The sequence below is a fragment of the Thalassophryne amazonica genome, chromosome 17 (assembly GCF_902500255.1).
Source record: "Thalassophryne amazonica chromosome 17, fThaAma1.1, whole genome shotgun sequence".
In the NCBI taxonomy this organism is placed as follows: Eukaryota; Metazoa; Chordata; class Actinopteri; order Batrachoidiformes; family Batrachoididae; genus Thalassophryne; species Thalassophryne amazonica.
Window position 1 is genome coordinate 26,426,594 of NC_047119.1, and position 20,485 is coordinate 26,447,078.

General features: G+C 40.6%; 1 protein-coding gene and 1 long non-coding RNA gene across 2 annotated transcripts in view; one reads left to right on the forward strand and one right to left on the reverse strand.

The window, feature by feature from the left end:
• Nucleotides 1-20,458, forward strand: LOC117529282. The gene is made up of 4 exons (XR_004565974.1): nt 1-384; nt 14,883-14,888; nt 19,969-19,981; nt 20,448-20,458. It is a non-coding gene; the product is annotated as an uncharacterized LOC117529282 (long non-coding RNA).
• Nucleotides 1-20,485, reverse strand: part of dnm1a (dynamin 1a) — a 120,777-nt gene that overhangs the window by 289 nt on the left and 100,003 nt on the right. The window contains 6 exon segments of the mRNA XM_034192027.1: nt 2,815-3,018; nt 6,377-6,618; nt 6,692-6,862; nt 9,507-9,521; nt 9,694-9,805; nt 10,141-10,250. Of these exon segments, the coding sequence (XP_034047918.1) occupies nt 2,815-3,018; nt 6,377-6,618; nt 6,692-6,862; nt 9,507-9,521; nt 9,694-9,805; nt 10,141-10,250 (854 nt within the window).

A 20,485-nucleotide genomic window follows, 5' to 3' on the forward strand; every position in this document is an offset into this window, starting at 1 on the left:
TGGACACACAAAAACAGGAGGACAGACACAAAGGGAAGGATGGGATCAGGTTGGATCAGCTTTCCAAGAGTTCTGCAGGTGTTTCTGTCCTCATTCAGGGTTTGAATTCATGCACATCCACAGAATTAATCTCCACTCAGACAAACACATCATGGAAGACTGAGATCTACTGCAAACCTCAGTTACCATCATGGACACAATGAAACAAATGTGCTTGCACGAATGATCCCAAACACAACTGCTGCAGCACACGTTATTTATGACCATTTCATTGTAATTCCCCGAAAGAATCGTATGATGTCAGCAGAGGAGGTCGCGTGTGAGTAGGTGGCAAACACACAGTACTGTGCTAAAGATTTAGAGTTTCATCTTGGAGCATTTGATGTCTTGTGTTCATTCATTTGAATAAGCTTGTATTCATTAAAAGAAATGAATCAGTTAAGAAAATGCACACCTCAGTTTGATTTTTTTTTTTTTGTTGTTTAAAAAAATAGATGTGCCTCAAACTTTTGCACTGTACTGTAACTTTTGATGAAAAACAATGACACAACCTTTATTACTTCATGATTATTAACTGTCAGAGAGCAAAAAATGTAAATACAGTCTGAACTACAGCCACAGAGAAAGATATGTATGATGTAGCCTCAATTTGTGTAGATTTTTTTTTTTTTTTCAGGACTGCTTGAAATTTTCTTAAACCCCGTTGAATTAAAGTTGAAAGCCTACACTATGTTCACGGTCATGATTGTTTTATTTCAACTCCACTGTGATGGTGCAAAGTGACAAAAAAAAATGCAACTGTCCAAACAGTAACAGATTTTAATGAAATTTCTTTCTGATAAATGCCTTAATCATCGTTTGGTTTGACTTTATGAAGGATGCAGAATCACTCCACTCTAAGTCACTCCACTTAGAAGCCTATGTTAAAATCTCCAACTTTACAGCAACAATCAACATGCTTACAGTCTGGTACATTAAAAAAAAGTAGTAGTTGGTTTCCCCATTCATGACAATTGTACGAGTGGGGTTGTATAACTCATGAGTTTAAGTTGTTTTCACCAATAAAGTTATGAATAATTGGGGTCATAGCCACATTGATTGACAGCCTCTGCTAGCGGGTCCAGAGCCCCGCTAACAAAGGCTGCTAGGTGCTATGGACTTGATCGTGTTTGTCCTTTCTCACCACTTTATTACAAATATCTGAGATGATATGGATTACTGGGTGGTTATAACACACCATCTAAGAAGTCTGTGCTCCAGTATTTCCACTGAGTGAAATTTTAGTATAATTAGCACCATTAGCACTAATTAGCAGGTATTGATAGTTTGGGGATGGTAGCTACATAATACTGAGTTACTGTACACAGTCACAGAGGCTACATACCAATTGTAGTTTTTAAGCCCTGCATCTAAGCCACCGCCCAGTCAAGAAACAGTCACAAAAATCTATATAAACATTTTTCAAATAACCAAACCAAGCATAGCCTGTTAGCCTTAGCTTGTTTGGTAACTGAGAGATGGGGAGCATGTTCGGGGTCCAGTCATCTCGTACCCACCCTCCTCCCACAGTCGCGCCAGTCTTGTTCCATGTCTTTACCCATTTATGGGAAGGGGGAGTTAGGCGGAGTCAGGCACTGCTAACATGGCAACATCCAGAGCTGCCCCATTTGAGTTTCAGACCCGCACTTCAGAAAATGTATCGGTGACTTCACAGAGGGTTTGTCCAGTATAAACACTGGTACTGTCTAGCGACACTGACAGGAACATCATCAGACATCGGGAGACACATTTTAAATCTTCGGCTCTGTTTAAACACTGTGACACACCTTCAGTAAACACATTAACACTTTACTCTGTGAGGTCATAAAGAAAAATCAGCTTTGACGCAGACACGCCCCCTGATCTGGGTACGTGTTTGCCCATGCTGCCAAGAAAAAAGAAAAAGTGAGGAAGAGACAACTGCATGCAGCAAACGAATGCCTTCAGAGACACGGAGAAAGAAAGAAGGTCGCGATGATGATGATGAAGGTGATGGCGATCAGCACCCACCGTACTGGGAATGTTAGTCCTCACTGGTCGGTGACAGTGATTCTGTAAGAGGAACCGTGTGCAAGACAGAGGTAGGATGAAGAAGAGGAGGAAAAGAGATACGTTACAGTGCAGGAAATGACCGACGTCACGTGCTCGGCTCTCACTTTAGACAGTTTAGGGGGTCAAAACTCGATTCTCGGTTGCAGTTTTGAGCAGAATCGTTCAAATTCAGGCGTGAGAGCTTTGCTCAGCAACGTGAGTGTCTCCTGCAGCGAAAGAGAGGAGCCGCTATGCTGGCGATAAATAAGCTCGCTCGCTAGCTAGCTCACAGACACGAGACAAGCACAAGGCAAAATTTAAAAGTGCAAAAAAGCAGAGAAAGAAGCACAGAGAAGGAGACACTGCAAATTATCATCCCTCAGTCCTGTAAATGAGTGGTTTTACAGAAAATATCTTAATTGTGACAATATGAGGGGTAGCACTGGTGAGAGTGTTAGCGCAGGCATGTTAGCGTAACAGTAGGTTGAACTGTGACCTAATTTTATCTATGCTTGTTATCTGACTGTCTCCCCATCTATTTAAAAATATATATTTGTCTACCTTCTAACAGAACAGCTCTCCACTTCCATTTACCTCTTTTATCCCTTCATCCTGGTGTCTTCACATCCCCCTTTGTAACACAAAGCATCCATGTTTCAACTTTTAGCGCGCATACATCCTGTGCTAGTAATACCGAATGCACCTGTTGGTGCGGAGAAACTACAGCAGGTGATTTTCGCTCACCTGGGCACACTTGGGGGTGCACGGTTCGGCCGAGAGGGGACAGTAGGCGGGGTTCCACCGTAAGGATCAGGGGAGGCCCCCGGACGAGATGGGACTGGGGGTCCTCCTGCAGGAGGAGGTCCAGGCGGTGGACCACGAGAGCCAGCACGTGCTGGCGGTCCTGGTGGGGCCCTTCGGTTTGGAGTGGGGCTGGTGGCAGGAGACCTGAAGGACAAGAGAAGAAAAGAGTACAATAAAGACCAAAGAAGTCTGTGAGCTCAAATTCTTCTTCTACATGTGTTTCCTTCATTTGTTTGGGATGGATAGGCAATATACCCCAATATTAAGCAGCTTCTCAGGGACTAGCTTCTTGGTCAAGGGTACTTTAATATTTAGCTGCCCCCCTTTGGTTACTGGACAACCTGTTCTACCATCTGAACCATAGGCTACATCCAAGTACTTATACTAGTGTATTATATAGTCGACAAAAAGCAGTATGTCACAACCTGTAGGGTATCCGAATACTCAACATGCATTTAGTACTTGAAGAGTACCCGGATGATGTCGTACCTCCATAGTGTGCTAATGGACTACATTACACTGTCCCATGATACAGGTGGAGCCTGGGAACCAAAGAACAACAACTTCCCAAGAACAGAAGGAGATAGTGTAAAATACATGTCGCAGAGGCCGAGGCATGGTACAAATATGAACCATCAAAATATACAAACCATCAAAAAGTCATATAAATTTTCACAGCATAGATGGGTATGCGCATATGTGCCACCTGTAAAAATCCAGGTCAAAGGACATTGCTCACTTATTTCTATTACTGTACATACTACAGTAGCGATTGAGATGTAGCTGTATTCAGATGCAGGGTTATTCACCCCTCTGTTGAGACTAAAATCAGTGAAATTTATTCCAGGAAGCTGACAATTTAATGTATAAAAGGACAGATTTTCCTCGGCTTTGGAAAAATCTAGACACATACACTCTAAAATAAGATAGATAGATAGAACCCCAATTCCATTGAAGTTGGGACGTTGTGTAAAATGTAAATAAAAACAGAATACAATGATTTGCAAATCCTCTTCAACCTATATTCAATTGAATACACCACAAAGACAAGATATTTAATGTTCAAACTGATAAACAATATTTGCTCATTTTTAAAAAGGATGCCTGCAACACATTTCAAAAAAGCTGGGACAGTGGTATGTTTACCACTGTGTTACATCACCTTTCCTTCTAACAACACTCAATAAGCGTTTGGGAACTGAGGACACTAATTGTTGAAGCTTTGTAGGTAGAATTCTTTCCCATTCTTGCTTGATGTACGACTTCAGTTGTTCTACAGTCCGGGGTCTCCGTTGTTGTATTTTGTGCTTCATAATGTGCCACACATTTTCAATGGGTGACAGGTCTGGACTGCAGGCAGGCCAGTCTAGTACCCGCGCTCTTTTACTACGAAGCCACGCTGTTGTAACACGTGCAGAATGTGGCTTGGCATTGTCTTGCTGAAATACGCAGGGACATCTCTGAAAAAGACATTGCTTGGATGGCAGCATGTGTTGCTCCAAAACCTGGATGTACCTTTCAGCATTGATGGTGCCACCACAGATGTATAAGTTGCCCATGCCATGGGCACTAACACACCCCCATACCATCACAGATGCTGGCTTTAGAACTTTGCGCTGGTAACAATCTGGATGGTCTTTATCCTCTTTCCTTCATCCATGATTTTCAAAAACAATTTGAAATGTGGACTCATCAGACCACAGCACACTTTTCCACTTTGCGTCTGTCCATTTCAAATGAGCTTGGGCCCAGACAAGACGGCATTGAAGGTCACAGGTGTTCAGTGTTTGTTTTCGGCTTTGCTGCTTACGTGTAGAAAGTTCTCCAGATTCTCTGAATCTTCTGATTATTTTGTGGACTGTAGATGATGGAATCCCTAAATTCCTTGCAATTGAATGTTGAGAAACATTGTTCTTAAACTGTTGGACTATTTTTTTCATGCAGTTGTTCACAAAGTGGTGATCCTCGCCCCATCTTTGCTTGTGAACGGCTGAGCCTTTTAGGGATGTTCCTTTTATACCCAATCATGACACCTGTTTCCAAACAGGTGTTTTTTGAGCATTCATCAGCTTTCCCAGTCTTCTGTTGCCCCGTCCCAACTTTTTTGAAATGTGTTGCAGGCATCCATTTCAAAATGAGCAAATATTTACACAAAAACAACAAAGTCTATCAGTTTGAACATTAAATATCTTGTCTTTGTGGTGTATTCAATTGAATTGTTTACCATAATGGCACACATCAAATTAAAGACAACACATATACATTTGACATTGTTTATGTGCACTGAACTTGAAGTAGTCCGTCTTCCGAATTGAGGCAAAGTGGGTGAAGGCCGCAGCAGGAGGGGCCCGCGCCGCCCAGCCTGGGGGTTGAAGGCTGCAGCAGTAAAAACCGCGCTGCCTTCGAGCTGGCAAGGACGAAGCTGGGGTGAGGGGAGTGGAGAGACACGGGGGGGATGGGGATGGGGTAATAGGGATAGAGGGAGGGAGACATGGGTCGTGTGCAGATGAGTTAAATTTCTGTCAATTTCTGTCCGTGTGTGTGTAAAGTCTGACAGCTTCTGTCCGTGTGTGTGTAAAGTCTGATGTTGCTAGGCAACAGCAGGCTGGGGGCTGGGGGGAGGGTACATGAGAAGGGGGAGCCGAATTCCTTCACCAAGGCTGTAGATCCTTCTGGGGGAAGAACAGGGAATTTGACCTTCAGGAGCCGATAAGGCTGCCATGTTGATGTTTGGCGGAGAGATACAGAATTCTATTTACTGCACCCCTGACCGTCGAGAGTCCAAATTTATGAAGAATATTCTCTGGTCCTCAGCAGTACATTCCTTTGCAATGCAGTGATTTGCTCCGAGATTGAATCCATTTTGCGTTTGAGTTCAAGAGTTCACGCAGTCTGAGATTACACAGCATTGCCCAACTCATTAATTATGACGGACTGATGAGGGGACAAAATTCTGGAAGCAGCCGTCTTGCTAATATTCCTGTGGGTCAGGGCAGCGCACAAACCAATCAGCACCAAACCTCCCACCATAAAAGCGAATACGAATGAATCCTCAACGTCTTCCACAGAGAGTGGAAGACAATTTTACACAACGTCCCAACTTCATTGGAATTGGGGTTGTAGATAGATAGATAGATAGACAGATAGATAGATAGATAGCTAGATAGATAGTTTCCTTTAAATCCCCATTTTAAACTGTGTTTTTCTCCATTAAAAAATTAGTTACTGGGTTTTATACCAGATACTAATTTTTTTATACCAATTTTATACCAGACGTTGTTACATTGACATGGTGTGTTTGAATACTGATGATCCTTATTCAAGAAAAAACTAGCAGTTAGCGTTTTCTTTATTACAGCCCATCAGGAGTGAAATGCACTATGCCAGCGGAACAGCGTATCTTACACATAATGGGACGCTCCATACTGGGAAATCTGGCAATTCCTATAGTATTCCACATATATCTGTATGTACTAATGAACGTCCCACCCTTGACTCTTACCTTCCTCCGGAGCCGCTCCGATGTACCTGCAGCCAGGAGTCGTCCACTGGTGGTGGCATGGCGGTGGTGACAGTGGATGTGCTGATGTCACCGATAATGCTGAGGGCCTCTCGCAGGGCGTGGTACATCCGTAGCATCTCATCGCGGTGCTGAGCCTGCTCTTGCGACTCCTCCATTAATGTGTTTTGGTCACCACACGAGTACAGCTGAGCCAGCAGCTCAGCGTTGATGAAATCCTTCGTCTGAAGAAACACAAAGACGAAACCTTCAAAGTCAGCTTATCCTGGACGCCACAATGCTTCACCTGTCACTCACATTGTTTATCATGAGGTGCATGATGGTCTTCGGCATTAAGTCGCGGACGGTCTTGTTGACGATGGCCATGTACGAATCGACCAGGTTGCGAATGGTTTCCACTTGTCGCTCCAACTGAGGGTCCATGCTGTGCATGAAGTTATCTGAGCTGTTTTCATCACCACCGTCACCCTGGAGACACAGATGGGGAAGGACATTGGAAGGACAAGGGAGAGAAGGAAAATGGGGAGAAAAAGGACATGGAGATGTTTGGAAATGTGGACTGATCTTGTGACACAGGTTTTAAAAGGTGCCTTCAGAGGTAGTAAAGGCCAATCATTATATAGCCATGGTGGCTGTTCAGAAACTTGAGTTTCACGGACCCATCATAACTTTGTGATGTCACAAGGCAAGAATCTTATATGAAGAGATAAAAGGCAAACCTAACTCACTAATTGCAGGAGAATATTTGGAGGCAGACAGTTTATTGCAAAAATATGTTGAATCCAGAGAACATTTCTAATCCATGTTTTGGGGATAGGATTGATCATATATACAGTGGGGTCAAAAAGTATTTAGTGAGCCCCTGATTGTGCAAGTTCTCCTACTTAGAAAGATGAGAGAGGTCTGTAATTTTCATCATAGGTACACTTCATTATGAGAGACAAAATGAGAAAAAAATCTAGGAAATCACGTTGTACGATTTTTAAAGAGTTTATTTGTAAATTATGGTGGAAAATAAGTATTTGGTCAATAACAAAAGTTTAACTCAATACTTTGTAACATAATCTTTGTTGGCAGTGACAGAGGTCAAACATTTCCTGTAAGTCTTCACCAGGTTTGCACACACTGTAGCTGGTATTTTGGCCCATTCCTCCATGCAGATTTCCTCTGGGGCAGTGATGTTTTGGGGCTGTCGCTGGGCAACATGGACTTTCAACTCCCTCAACAAATTTTCTATGGGGTTGAGGTCTGGAGACTGGCTAGGCCACTCCAGGACCTTGAAATGCTTTTTACGGAGCCACTCCTTCGTTGCCCGAGTGGTGTGTTTGGGATCATTGTCATACTGGAAGACCCAGCCACGTTGCATCTTCAATGCTCTCACTGATGGAAGGAGGCTTTGGCTTAAAATCTCACGATACATGGCCCCGTTCACTCTTCCCTTAACACGGATCAGTCATCCTGCCCCCTTAGCAGAAAACAGCCCCAAAGCATGATGTTTCCACCCCCCATGCTTCACAGTAGTATGGTGTTTTTGGGATGCAACTCAGCATTCATCTTCCTCCAAATATGACTAGTTGAGTTTCTACTAAAAAGTTCTATTTTGGTTGGACCACATGATATTCTCCCAATCCTCTTCTGGATCATCCATATGCTCTCTGGCAAACTTCAGACAGGCCTGGACACGTACTGGTTTAAGCAGGGGGACACGCCTGGCACTGCAGGATTTGAGTCCCTCTCTGCATAGTGTGTAGCCTTTGTTACTTTGGTCCCAGCTCTCTGCAGGTCATTCATCGGGTCCCTCTGTGTAGTTCTGGGATTTTTGTGCACCGTTCTCATGATCATTTTGACCCCACGGGATGAGATCTTGTGTGGAGCACCAAATCAAGGGAGATTATCAATGGTCTGGTATGTCTTCCATTTTCTTACAATTGCTCCCACAGTTGATTTATTCACACCAACCTGCTTGACTATTGTAGATTCATTCTTCCCAGCCTGGTGCACATCTACAATTTTCTTCCTGGTGTCTTTCGACAGCTCTTTGGTCTTGGCCATTTTTGAGTTTGGAGTCTGGCTGTTTGAGGCTGTGGACAGGTGTCTTTTATACAGATAACGAGTTCCAACAGATGCCATTAATACAGGTAACAGGTGGAGGACAGAAGAGCTTCTTAAAGAAGACGTTACAGGTCTGTGAGAGCCAGAAATCTTGCTTGTTTGTGGGTGATCAAATACTTATTTTCCACCATAATTTACAAATAATTCTTTAAAAATCCTTAAATGTGATTTCCTGGATTTTTTTCTCATTTAGTCTCTCATAGTTGAAGTGTACCTATGATAAAAATTGCAGACCTCTCTCATCTTTCTATGTTGGAGAACTTGCACAATCAGGGACTGACTAAATACTTTTTGGCCCCACTGTAATAACATTTACCCTGTTCAGCTGGTTATCAAAAATAACTGGCAATTACAAATACAAAAAAGTAGTAGTAAGTAGATATTTTTTTTAAAGCAAACTTGACTTTGGAATATTTTAACAGCAATAAGCAACTAAAATCACAATTTACAAAGGTTATTTTCCAGTTACCCTTTTTATTAAATTGTGCAAATGAAGTCTTCAAAGGGACACAAAAAAGGAAAAAAAATTGACTGACTTAAAAAGGGCTCATGAATTAAAGATCAAACTAAGAAAGCAAAATAAACCACAATTAAATGTTTACTTTAATGTTTCTTTAGCACACTGAGTGGGTCTGAAAAGAAATCATATTAATACTCTTAATCAAATAGAAAATGAAAACAGCACAGATCTGCAGATTTTACATTTGTTTGACTAATAAAACCCTTTGTAAACACTGATTGTTTATCAAAGTGACAAATATATTTCAACGGTTACAATAATGACTATTATTGTTCATGGTCAATGTAAATAAAATACTATGGCTTAGACATAAGGATATCATTCTGTTTCATTTAAAATTAAAATAAAAAATTAATATCAGAAAAGTTACAATGTAAAAAAAATTGAACATTTTTTTAAATCTATTTTTATGCTAATTTTGTTAAAAAACAGATATTAAATGTTCAAAGAAAAGAAAAATGTTAAAAAAAAAAAACATACCTTCCCTTCCTTCTCCTTGAAAGGCCAAAAAAAGAAAAAAAAAAACACAAGGACAAACGTGAGAAATAATCATTTTAAAAAATGTAAACAACATTCAAATGATGCCACAACAAACATCGAGTTGTTAAGAATACGAGTAGCTTGATGGACTTGTTGTGATGTACTGAAATTTAAAGGCTCGGCTCACCGTGACGCGTTCAGGGTAAACTCCGGCTCTCAGGAAAGAGGCCTTCCATGCGTCAACATCTTCCTGGCTCTCACACGCCAGTTCCAGCTGACGGTAGTCTTTATACACGTTCCTGCAGATGCACGAGCAAAATAAAATGCTTTTCGCATGCCTCTTAAACCCAAGCTTTGTCTCCAAGCTGCTTTATTGCCTCATACACAGGAAAAAGTAATTTGTAGAAACAACAAACTATGCACCTCATTTATTTTACCAGACCAGAATTCTGAAATCACATGAAACATCAGCGATAATGCAAATAATCCAAATTATTTCAACGCTTTTGAAGTTGGCAGAACTTATATCACTTGTGGTTTTGGAGAAAGAATGAAAATCAGCCCGAGATTTATTGTTTTTTAACAGAATTTAACTGGACAATAGAAATTTGACATGCGTATGTGTGTGTAATACCTCTGCTCAGTGTTGAAGAGGGCAAAAATGTGCTTGCTGGACATGAAACCTTTCTCGATGTCTCGCAACTTTAGATTGTCCACTTGCAGCATGTACTTTTTCTCCTTCTCCTGCAGGGGAAGAGTTTTTTAATACTGAGAGATAATGCATATTTTAACATTTTATAGCAAAATAGCTTTTAAAATGAACACTTATTATGATGTCACATGGGTTTGTCCCTTATATATAAAGTCTGTGAGCATGCCTGAATATATTGATGTTAGCTGCAGTTATCAAGGGTGTTTCTTGGTGACCCACCTGAAGATGAGGAGCTCAAAGGGCGTCTCCCCCCTTCCAAAATGAATAAATGTTTATACAAAATATAACTAATTAAACACAACATTAAAAGGTTTACTCATTATTATAATATTTTGTATTTATTCTGTATTGTTTATTTGTTTCTAATTTAATCATTTGTTACATGCTCTATATGAATCTCTCTATTTGTTGACCTTATTTTCTGCTGTTTTGTGTGTTTGACAAAAGATAATTAAACAACAATATAATAACATTATTTTTTCACTGAAATCCATTGCAGTGATTGGTATGATCTCATCTGGTGCCTCAGAATGACCAGAAACACAATGGGAGGCTATAATTTTCTTAATGCAACCCATCTGTAGATAAAAGTGCTATGTTGACATAAAGATAGCAGATATACAAATAAGTAACTCCACATCTGGAAAAACCTTCATCACTGGTCTGTGTGGTATTTATTTTGCCTTACAGTTTTTTTTCACCCTGTGCATCAGTGAAGCAGGGTGTTGTTTTCACTGGTGAGTGTGTGTGTGTGTGTGTGTGTGTGTCTGTGGATGAGATAACTCAAAAACAGCTGGACAGATTTCCTTCAAACTTGGCATGAATATTACTTTGAAAGATACCTAGAGGTTATTACATTTTGGAGTAGTTTGATCAAAGATCAAGGAAGACATTGCTCAAAAATATTTAAAAAACCAAGAAGCCTAGATGGATGATCTGAAGAATATATGATCAGCAAACATTTGTGACTGGTTGGTATGAATGACTTCATAATGACGTCACACAGAATTATATTGGACGTCATATATAGTCAAAAACACCATTATAGACATACGCATGTATTTACTTGTACATTTATATCATGGTGCGTAAAGTGTGCAGGATATATGCTGTGTTCTGCTTGTAAAGCATCATGCACGAATACTGTACATTTTGCTTTTCATTGTGAGGTGAGGAAAAAAAGGCTGAAAGCTCTTTGAGGAAATCAACAGTAAAATGTAACAGCAGTTGAAAAAAAGGGGGGAGGTAGGAACTTAAATGGGAATGTCGTTACAGACTCCTCCAATCTGTGGCTTTGATTACAGTTATGCAGAGACAGAGGGGGGGAAAAGGAAAAGCAACAAATGAGAAACACACTTTAAAAAGAAAGAGCGACAGAAACCGCATTCCAATGTAGAAATCTCTTGTACTTGTAAACGTGCACACAACTTATGATATCCAGACATCCAGCTATTTATGAATCAGGAGCCTCACAGTTAGTCAGACACATGGCAGCACATCTAGCGGTTAAACTCCTCCAAGTCTATTGTTACTAAACGGAGTGAGTGAGTTTTCGCTGAGGGTGCATGTCGATGTGCAAGTTCAGCGTGCATGAAGATTTTACTATCAACGGTAAAAATTAACATTTGAAAAAAGGCGAAACCAAAAATAGCAGTGGCTGGGTGAACTATAACACAGCTAAAAAAGAGAGAAAAAAAATGAAAAGAAAAAGTTGAAACGTACAGTTTGGTGTACAAACAGCACCTTGGAGCCTGTAGTCTCTAACTAACCTTAAAAACCATCTGGACAGCAAACCACCAGCTGGCCCCGTCCAAGCCGTGTGTGCAAAAAAGATGGGGGGGGGTTGACTAACTCATCAAGGAGTTATGACCTGTGCACCCGAACTGGTCAGAAATGCACACGTGCATGTTTGGCAATGCCAACACGCCCAGGTGGCCGCAAGCACCGAAAACCAACAGTGGTCCCAGACAGATTACTAACATCGCCATTTGTAGAGGCAACGCGGCCACACGGGTCCATCAGTATTTCTCCCCTTTTGCCTCCTTTTTCTCTCTCACTTTTTTCCTCTACCCCTCACTCCCTGGTTTTCCCTCTCCATGGGAATGAGAAACCTTGGATCAGACATTTTCCTCTCTGTTGGCCCAGTAAATCCAGGCAGAAGGGTCTGGAAAGTGACTCGGGTGGCGGTGGGGAAACTCCTCAGAAACTCAACTCAAATGCAGCGCCGGAAAGGTCAGTGCAGAATACGATCAAATCAGACGAAACAATTAACGGAATAATATTAGAAATGAGCGGACTTCTGGTGGATGGTGTTAGGAAAAAAGCTAGAGAAGATATGAGGAGAAGACATGTGGAACATCTCGAAATGGGATTTGTACCATTTTGTTGTTGTTGTTGTTACCTTTATTGACAGCCCCATTCAAAGCAAGAGAATAGCACGAAAGAGACATAAATCAAGACCAATACAGACCAAATTAACTGGTTTCAATTATCAGGAAGGGTCCTGAGGTCCTTTGTCCACCAACGTTAGATGTGGATGAAGCTCTACCCTGAAGTGACACCTAGAGGTTTCAGAAAAAGTCCAAATATAGATTTTTTATTTTTTTTATTTATTTATTCTTTTGTTTCTTTACTTGAATTTGCAGCAAACCTGGCACAGGATCCCAGAAATACCCCCAAGTGAGGTCAAATTTCAGTCTTTGAGGTTACAGTCGAGGTTCATGTCTTTCTCTGTGTCTGTTTGTTCACTTACTCCGCCCAGGTCCTTTTCTGATTTCCGCCAAATTTATGTAGGGATGATGGTCAACCTCTGAATTGCCCTTAAAGAGCTGTTCTGGGAAAAGCCAAGGTTATTGGGTTCAAAGGTAATTTTTCAACAATCATCCCAGTTTGCACCAAATTTGATATGTGGATTAAAGCCCTGTCCAGGGTGTACCCTTAACTTATACCATATGACTGCTGGGATAGGCTCGTAGGGAATCAAACATTTTAAAATCGATTTTAAACACCTGTAAATTACACTTGGGGAGACATAAATAACACAAGCCTTATAAACAATAACTTGCTGTATTAAATCCACAATAGAATGACCTAAACCTATGCATAATGGTGTTTATGCTGCCACAAAACATTTCTGATCCACTGTGCCCCCGGCAATAATTCACAGGGCACAGTGAATCAACTTAGAATATCATGAAAAAACCATGATTATAAGATTTCTTCAAAATTATTGAATATATGCTGATGCATATACTGTACAAACTATAATTCAGCAAACCAGCTATGTAATGTGTGAGTGTCTTATATAGTGATATAAGTCCTTTAGAAACTATTATAAATAGGACTGTCCATCATTTCTGTTCAAACATGAAAAAGTTGTTAAAATACACAAATTATAGAAATAATTCATGAAAAATAAATGTATAAGCTTCAACAAGTATCTTGTTTTAACTGCAGTTTATTTATTATTTATTTTGTATTTATGTATTTTAACTTGCTGTTCTTATTTGTGTACAGCAAATAAGTATATAATATATAAATAATGACAAATAAATTGTCATTGGCATTGATTTAAAGTGCTTTATAAATAAATTGAGGATTGAGATTGAAACAGACTTCACTTGACACTTAGTTTTACCCTTAACGTATCCTAAACACAACACTAATTTAAAGGGGGATGTCCTTATGGAAGACCCGGTAAGGTCTATTCCAGAGTACTGGAGAGGAGAATTCGACCGATGGTCGAACCTCGGATTCAGGAGGAGCAGTGTGGTTTTCGTCCTGGTTGCGGCACACTGGACCAGCTCTACACGCTCCATCGGGTGCTCGAGGGTTCATGGGAGTTCGCCCAACCAGTCCACATGTGTTTTGTGGATCTGGAGAAGGCGTTCGACTGTGTCCCTCGGGGCACCCTGTGGGGGGTGCTCCGGGAGTATGGGGTCCGGGGTCCTTTGCTAAGGGCTATCCGATCCCTGTACGACCGCAGCAGGAGCTTGGTTTGCATTGCCGGTAGTAAGTCAAACCTGTTTCCAGTGCACGTTGGTCTCCGCCAGGGCTGCCCTTTGTCACCGGTTCTGTTCATTATTTTTATGGACAGAATTTCTAGGCGCAGCCAGGTGTAGAGGGGGTCTGGTTTGGGAACCACAGAATCTCGTCTCTGCTGTTGCGGACGATGTGGTTCTGTTGGCTTCATCAAATCAGGACCTTCAGTGTGTACTGGGGCGGTTTGCAGCTGAGTGTGAAGCGTCCGGGATGAAAATCAGCACCTCCAAATCCGAGGCCATGGTTCTCGACCGGAAAAAGGTGCTTTGCCCTCTTCAGGTTGGTGGAGTGTCCTTGCCTCAAGTGGAGAGTTTAAGTATCTCGGGGTCTTGTTCACGAGTGAGGGACGGATGGAGCGTGAGATCGATAGACGGATCGGTGCAGCATCTGCAGTGATGCAGTCGCTGTATTGGACCGTCGTGGTGAAGAGAGAGCTGAGTAGGGAGGCAAGGCTCTCGATTTACTGATCGATCTACGTTCTGATCCTCACCTATGGTCATGAGATTTGGCTCATGACCGAAAGAACGAGGTCGCGAGTACAAGCGGCCGAGATGAGTTTCCTCTGCAGGGTGGCTGGGCGCTCCCTTAGAGATAGGGTGAGGAGCTCGGTCACTCGGGAGGAGCTCGGAGTCGAGCCGCTGCTCCTCCACGTCGAAAGGAGTCAGTTGAGGTGGCTCAGGCATCTTTTCCGGATGCCCCCTGGACACCTCGCTGGAGAGGTGTTCTGGGCACATCCCACTGGGAGGAGGCCCCGGGGAAGACCCAGGACACGCTGGAGGGACTACATCTCTCAGCTGGCTTGGGAACGCCTTGGGGTTCCCCCGGAGGAGCTGGGGAGGTGTGTGTGGATTGGGAGGTCTGGGCGGCTTTGCTTCAGCTGCTGCCCCGTGACCCGACTCCGGATAAAGCAGAAGAAAATGGATGGATGGATGGATGGATGGATGGATGGATGGATGGATGGATGGATGGATGTCCTTATGCATAAAACTATGGCATAACTGCTGCAAATATATATGTGGTTTTGCAGATATAGCTACTGATTCACTGTGCCCCTTTGATTCATCGTTCCCCAGTATCCCTACATATGTTTGGTTGTGTTTTGAATGGTTCTAATCTTTATTAAGAATAAATGCCTCTTAATTTTTAGTTCTTTCCCTCATGGTATTGAAAATGGTGTTGAGTATATTTCTGGGTATCGATATCAAGATTGAAATTGTCGTATTGTGATAACCCTTGTATCAAATATTCATTATGAAGTACAAACCCTTACACCCTTACAATTATATTAAAATTATGCGTCCAGTGATCTACGCCAGATGTATGCAAAAAAATTAAATGTTTAATTTTTGAGTCCATTTCACAGAGCCATTGATCCCTCAGTGTATTCCCACGTAGGGCTGCATAAGCTCGGTGTAGCCGGTATAAGCTCCGACCCGTCACCCGATGTTGGCTTTTCTCTACACAAGTCATCCTCACCACGAGCCTCGTATCAGTCACTGAAGAACGTGATAAATGATTGCAGCTTCTCTTGTGATGTTTTCACTCCTTAGGATGTTCAGACGGTATATAAGAGCCACAAAACACACATACACTTTGTTGACCTTAATCCTCAGGATTTTCCTCACACGGAGGCCAACTTCTGTGAATCAGCTTCCAGAAGGAGGACGTTCAGCGCACTCTGTAGTTAACGTGTAATGTTTGGCGCAGTGTGTGTGTGAGCACCGGATTTTCCATGGTTTTGTTTAGCTAGTGAGTAATAGCAGCTTTATTATATTTTTTTAAAAAAACACAGGAATTTCACCTCTGGATTCATAAAACACTTCAACGCTGAGCACAAACTACAAACTACATCTCAAACCTGAAAAAAAAAAAAATAAATTCCTTCTATACATGTGAAATATTGTGATTCAAATTAGATCGCATCTCAAGTGAGAAGGTTCTGAATTTGTCATTTGAGATTTTTACACTTTGATTTTGATGAATTTTAAACTATCTCCACAAAGGACACAGTGCTTTTAACCTGCTTTTAAACATATTAAAGTTGTTTAAAATGTTTACAATGTGTATTATATTTTTCTAATTGAGATAATCTGTGTTTTGCATTACTCAAAAGGATACCCTTTTTTTAAAGGTGTTTAAGATACATACCGCTGAATTTAAACAGCTGTGTCTGAACTGATTCTTTTCTCAGGGCAAACTGCTTTGTGCTGGATTAAACTGCAGCTTCTGTTAAAAAGTGTCAAACATGTTTTGCACTGGTTTTACTCTCATTTAAAATAGCTCGAAAGCAACAGTGAAACTACTCACACTACATTTAAGGGCAGCGTGGTGGCCGAGTGGTGAGGGAACTTGCTTTTAAAGCACGTGGGCATTGGTTTCAAGATTACACGTGTCTGTTCTCTGTGGATTAGCATCTGTTTGACAAACTGCGCCAAATCAACATGCAGATGCATCTCGGATCTGCTGCAGTGATCCAAGCCAGGAAACCTTGCATCTGTTGAAAAAGGGCTGTATACATAAAATATATTATTACTGCATTCAGATTAAATTAAAAGCAGATATTAGCTGTTTTTGACAAGATTTTATCCCAGTGCAAACTGGTTCACACTGGATTTAAAAGGGTATGTCACATAGCATCAAACATTTTAAAATGGTTTTAACCTACTTTTAAAGTACTACTACTACTACTACTACTACTACTACTACTACTACTCTGGGTCCCACTGTGTGTATTTGAAGATTACTTACAGTGCTCTTAATCTTGTTAAAATTTTGTTAATCTGTTTTTTAAATTACACATCAACAAGGGCAAACTGGTTTTAAGTGTTTACAAACCACTAAAGTTGTATTTAAATAAAAATAGTAACTTTTTGAAATGATTTTACTATAGTGGAAACTGGTTCACACTGGCTTTAAAGTGGTTGCTTGAAAAGAAAAGTGGTTTAAATAATGTTTAAAACAGCGTTCAAACAAAACTAAAATGATTTAAACAGCCTTCAAAAAAAAAAAAGAAATTCAAAAAGAAAATTCAAATTAAAAAAATGTTTGAAAATCTGTTTTTTTCAACTATTCTACAAAGACTTGGTTGAATTGGTTTTAAACCAGACATCTGATGTTTTTGAACAGGTTTAAAGGGACATTTGAGGACTAGTCAAACAAAGATCAACCCCTCGCTCATTTTTAGCTGCTATTTGATATTTTATAAGGAAACAGTATCAATGATAAATAAACCAATTATTTAACAATAATCAATAGATTAATTGACAGGCTGCAGTGGTTTTGGAATGAGGGAACTGTCAAACGAGCTAATTTCAATATATGCAACTTCAACCCACGTGTTGACAGCATCTGCTCCTATTTTCCATATGCATATGATAATAAAATTTTTCCCTGCAAAAGGCCCAGGCATGTCCAGGAGGCGGGCTGATAAGCAGTGGATTAAAGAGGCAAATCAATTTGCTTTTTCTAGTGCTCAGGTATGTCGAAGTGAACCAAGTTGTGATCTGTTTATCCTCATCGTATGCTTTCTTTTTTAATTTATTTTGTCAGTTTTATGATGATAGCGTTTATTGTTATATTTTCACCCCGTTTGTTTGTTTGTTTGTTTGTGAACAGCCTTTAACACAGAATTTTTCATATATCGTTATGAAATTTTTACAGAGGATTCATATCCTGATTGGCAAAACTTAATGAATTTTCAGTGCCAAAGGTCAAAGTCAGGAAAAATCTTGGAAATTGGAAAAATCCCCATTAACACTGAACAATTTTCGAAAATTCATCATTTCTTACATATTTTGACAGCATTGTGTAGGATGGTGTCTTTTATCGACTGACAAAGTTTGATCCGGATCTGATCCAGATTATTTTTGTGGCCATTTAAATTTAACATTGAAAACACAATTTAATATATATTTTACATTATATCTTAATCAAACGTGTTCCAGTCACTCTCATATTTGAAGGTGAGGTGCAGACTGACACTCACTATCGCCTGACAAAGTTTAACCCGGATCTGATACAGATTGTGTATTTTGTAGACATTTGAATTTAATATTGAAAAGCCCATTTGGTGTACATTTTGCATTATATCGCAATGAAAAGTGCCTCAATCACTCTCATTTGTAACAATGAGGCGCAAACTGTCACTCTCAATGAACAGACAAAGTTTGATCCACATCTGATCCATATTGCAGATTTAGCGGAAATTTAATTTTAACATTGAAAAGCCTTTTTGATGTATATTTTGTGTTATATTTCCACTTCTAACAGGACTTTGACCTTGAACATTTTTTTTTCAAGGTAAAAATTTGTGGACTTGGAAGCTAGTGTTGGCGGAGGTTTGCGCTCTACGAGTGTGGTGCTTTAGTTTTTTGAGTTATTGTTTGGCTACCTGGAGGGGACAGACTTATTCACTTTTCTATCTACTCATTCACTCAATGCAGGTTCGAGGGGACAGACAAAAGGCTTTTGAATAATGAGCTGCTGTATCCTTGAATACACACACACGCACACACACACTCCAAAAAAAGCTACCAACATGCACAAACACCAAAGCGTGCACACGGTGACTCACACGAAAACACATCCTATTAACACTTTGAAACAAATCTGAGTAGTTTGATGGCTGAAACCCAAAATATGGGCATTTACTACATCCTGTAAGCTCTAATGTGTGTGTGTTGTGTGTGGTACACGCTGCTGGGAGTATGATAGAAAAGTCCTGGTGACTTGCTCATGCATCAAAGGGCTGCGGAGAAGCAGCGCAGCATCTGGGAGCAATAACTCCGTTTCTAACCCTTCATTACCACAGACCGGCCCTGGGTGGCAGCCAATGGCAATTTTCACAACCCTCCTCCTCACCTCCCTCTGATTTTCTTTCCCTCCATTCTTTTACCATTTCCCTGTTGAATTCTACCCATTTCATTGCAAAAAAAACAAGAAAAATTAAAACATCAAGTTGACGGATGGACATGGAAGCCAAAGGATGAAACTCCTTCAGGCGTCTTGTGGATTTTTATAGACGCACTGTATGCATCGTCACTTTGCCAAACACACAAATCCTACCAAAGCAGCCACCATACTGAAGAGATCAGCCACTATAATTTTATTTTATTTTATTTTTTTCACAAATAGCTTTGTCAGTGGAACACTTTCCATAACAGACTTTTGCAAGAGCAAAAATAAATAAATAAATATGGGTTTCATTATTTAAAAAAAAAAAAAAAGCAGTCTAACTGGTTGTTCTGGAAGTTGCGGAGAGACTGAAAATACATCATCTAAATAACTACATCTAAAGTGATATGTTGTCAAATGAAATCAGCAAACAATTTACCAGAGATGATCCTGAGCCACAACACTCGCTGTAGGTGTGGATTTTTGCGATTGGAATGCCTGTGTTTTCACAAATTGTACCAACTTCCATTTGTGTCCTATCAAAATGGTAATTGTTCTGATTTTTAAACTGTTGCTATTAGCTTATTCTGTTATATATTCTCTGCATTATTCACATCATGTATGTAGCAGCACTGGAAAATCTTTAAAAGCCAGATTTATGTGAAATTCTGTCACCACACAAACTGCATAAACATGCCCCCCCCCATTGCCCCACCGAAAAAAAAAACAAATTTAGAGCCGCCGCTGCTCACTTATATCACATAAGTAATAATAGTGTAATGTCATTTATAAATATTCAGTTTCAGTAGAATAAAGGTGTACATTGTTAGTTTCTTCATGTTAATTTGTTTTTTATGGTTGGGTTTATGTTTCTTTTCTTAGAAACGCCCACTTTCACACGCCGCTTGTCATTGCTTTCGGAAAAAGCGACCGCCTTTGTGCACTGCTCGGCTCCTCCTATGGGAGAAGAAACAAAAATAAACCCAGAAAGGAAGCGTGGCAGTGACACGACAATGAGACATTGAGTCAGGACGCTGGTTGAATTCTGTCTGGGGGGGCCTTAGCGATAACTTCCTGTTTAGCAGCTAATTGCCAAGCAGTTAATTATCGGCACTGCGTTTACCTCTGCAGAAGGTCACTGTAACAGCCGCAGGGCATGCTGGGACATGTGATCAATCACCATGGCCACCAGCGAGATAGAAGAAAGGCGGGGCATAGGGAGGGTAACCCCGCCCCACTAACCACATAAACACTTGTTAAATTCCGCCCGTGTAGTGACTGTTTTCTGTTACAAGGTGAAACAAATTTACAGCTGAATCACACAAAACATTCA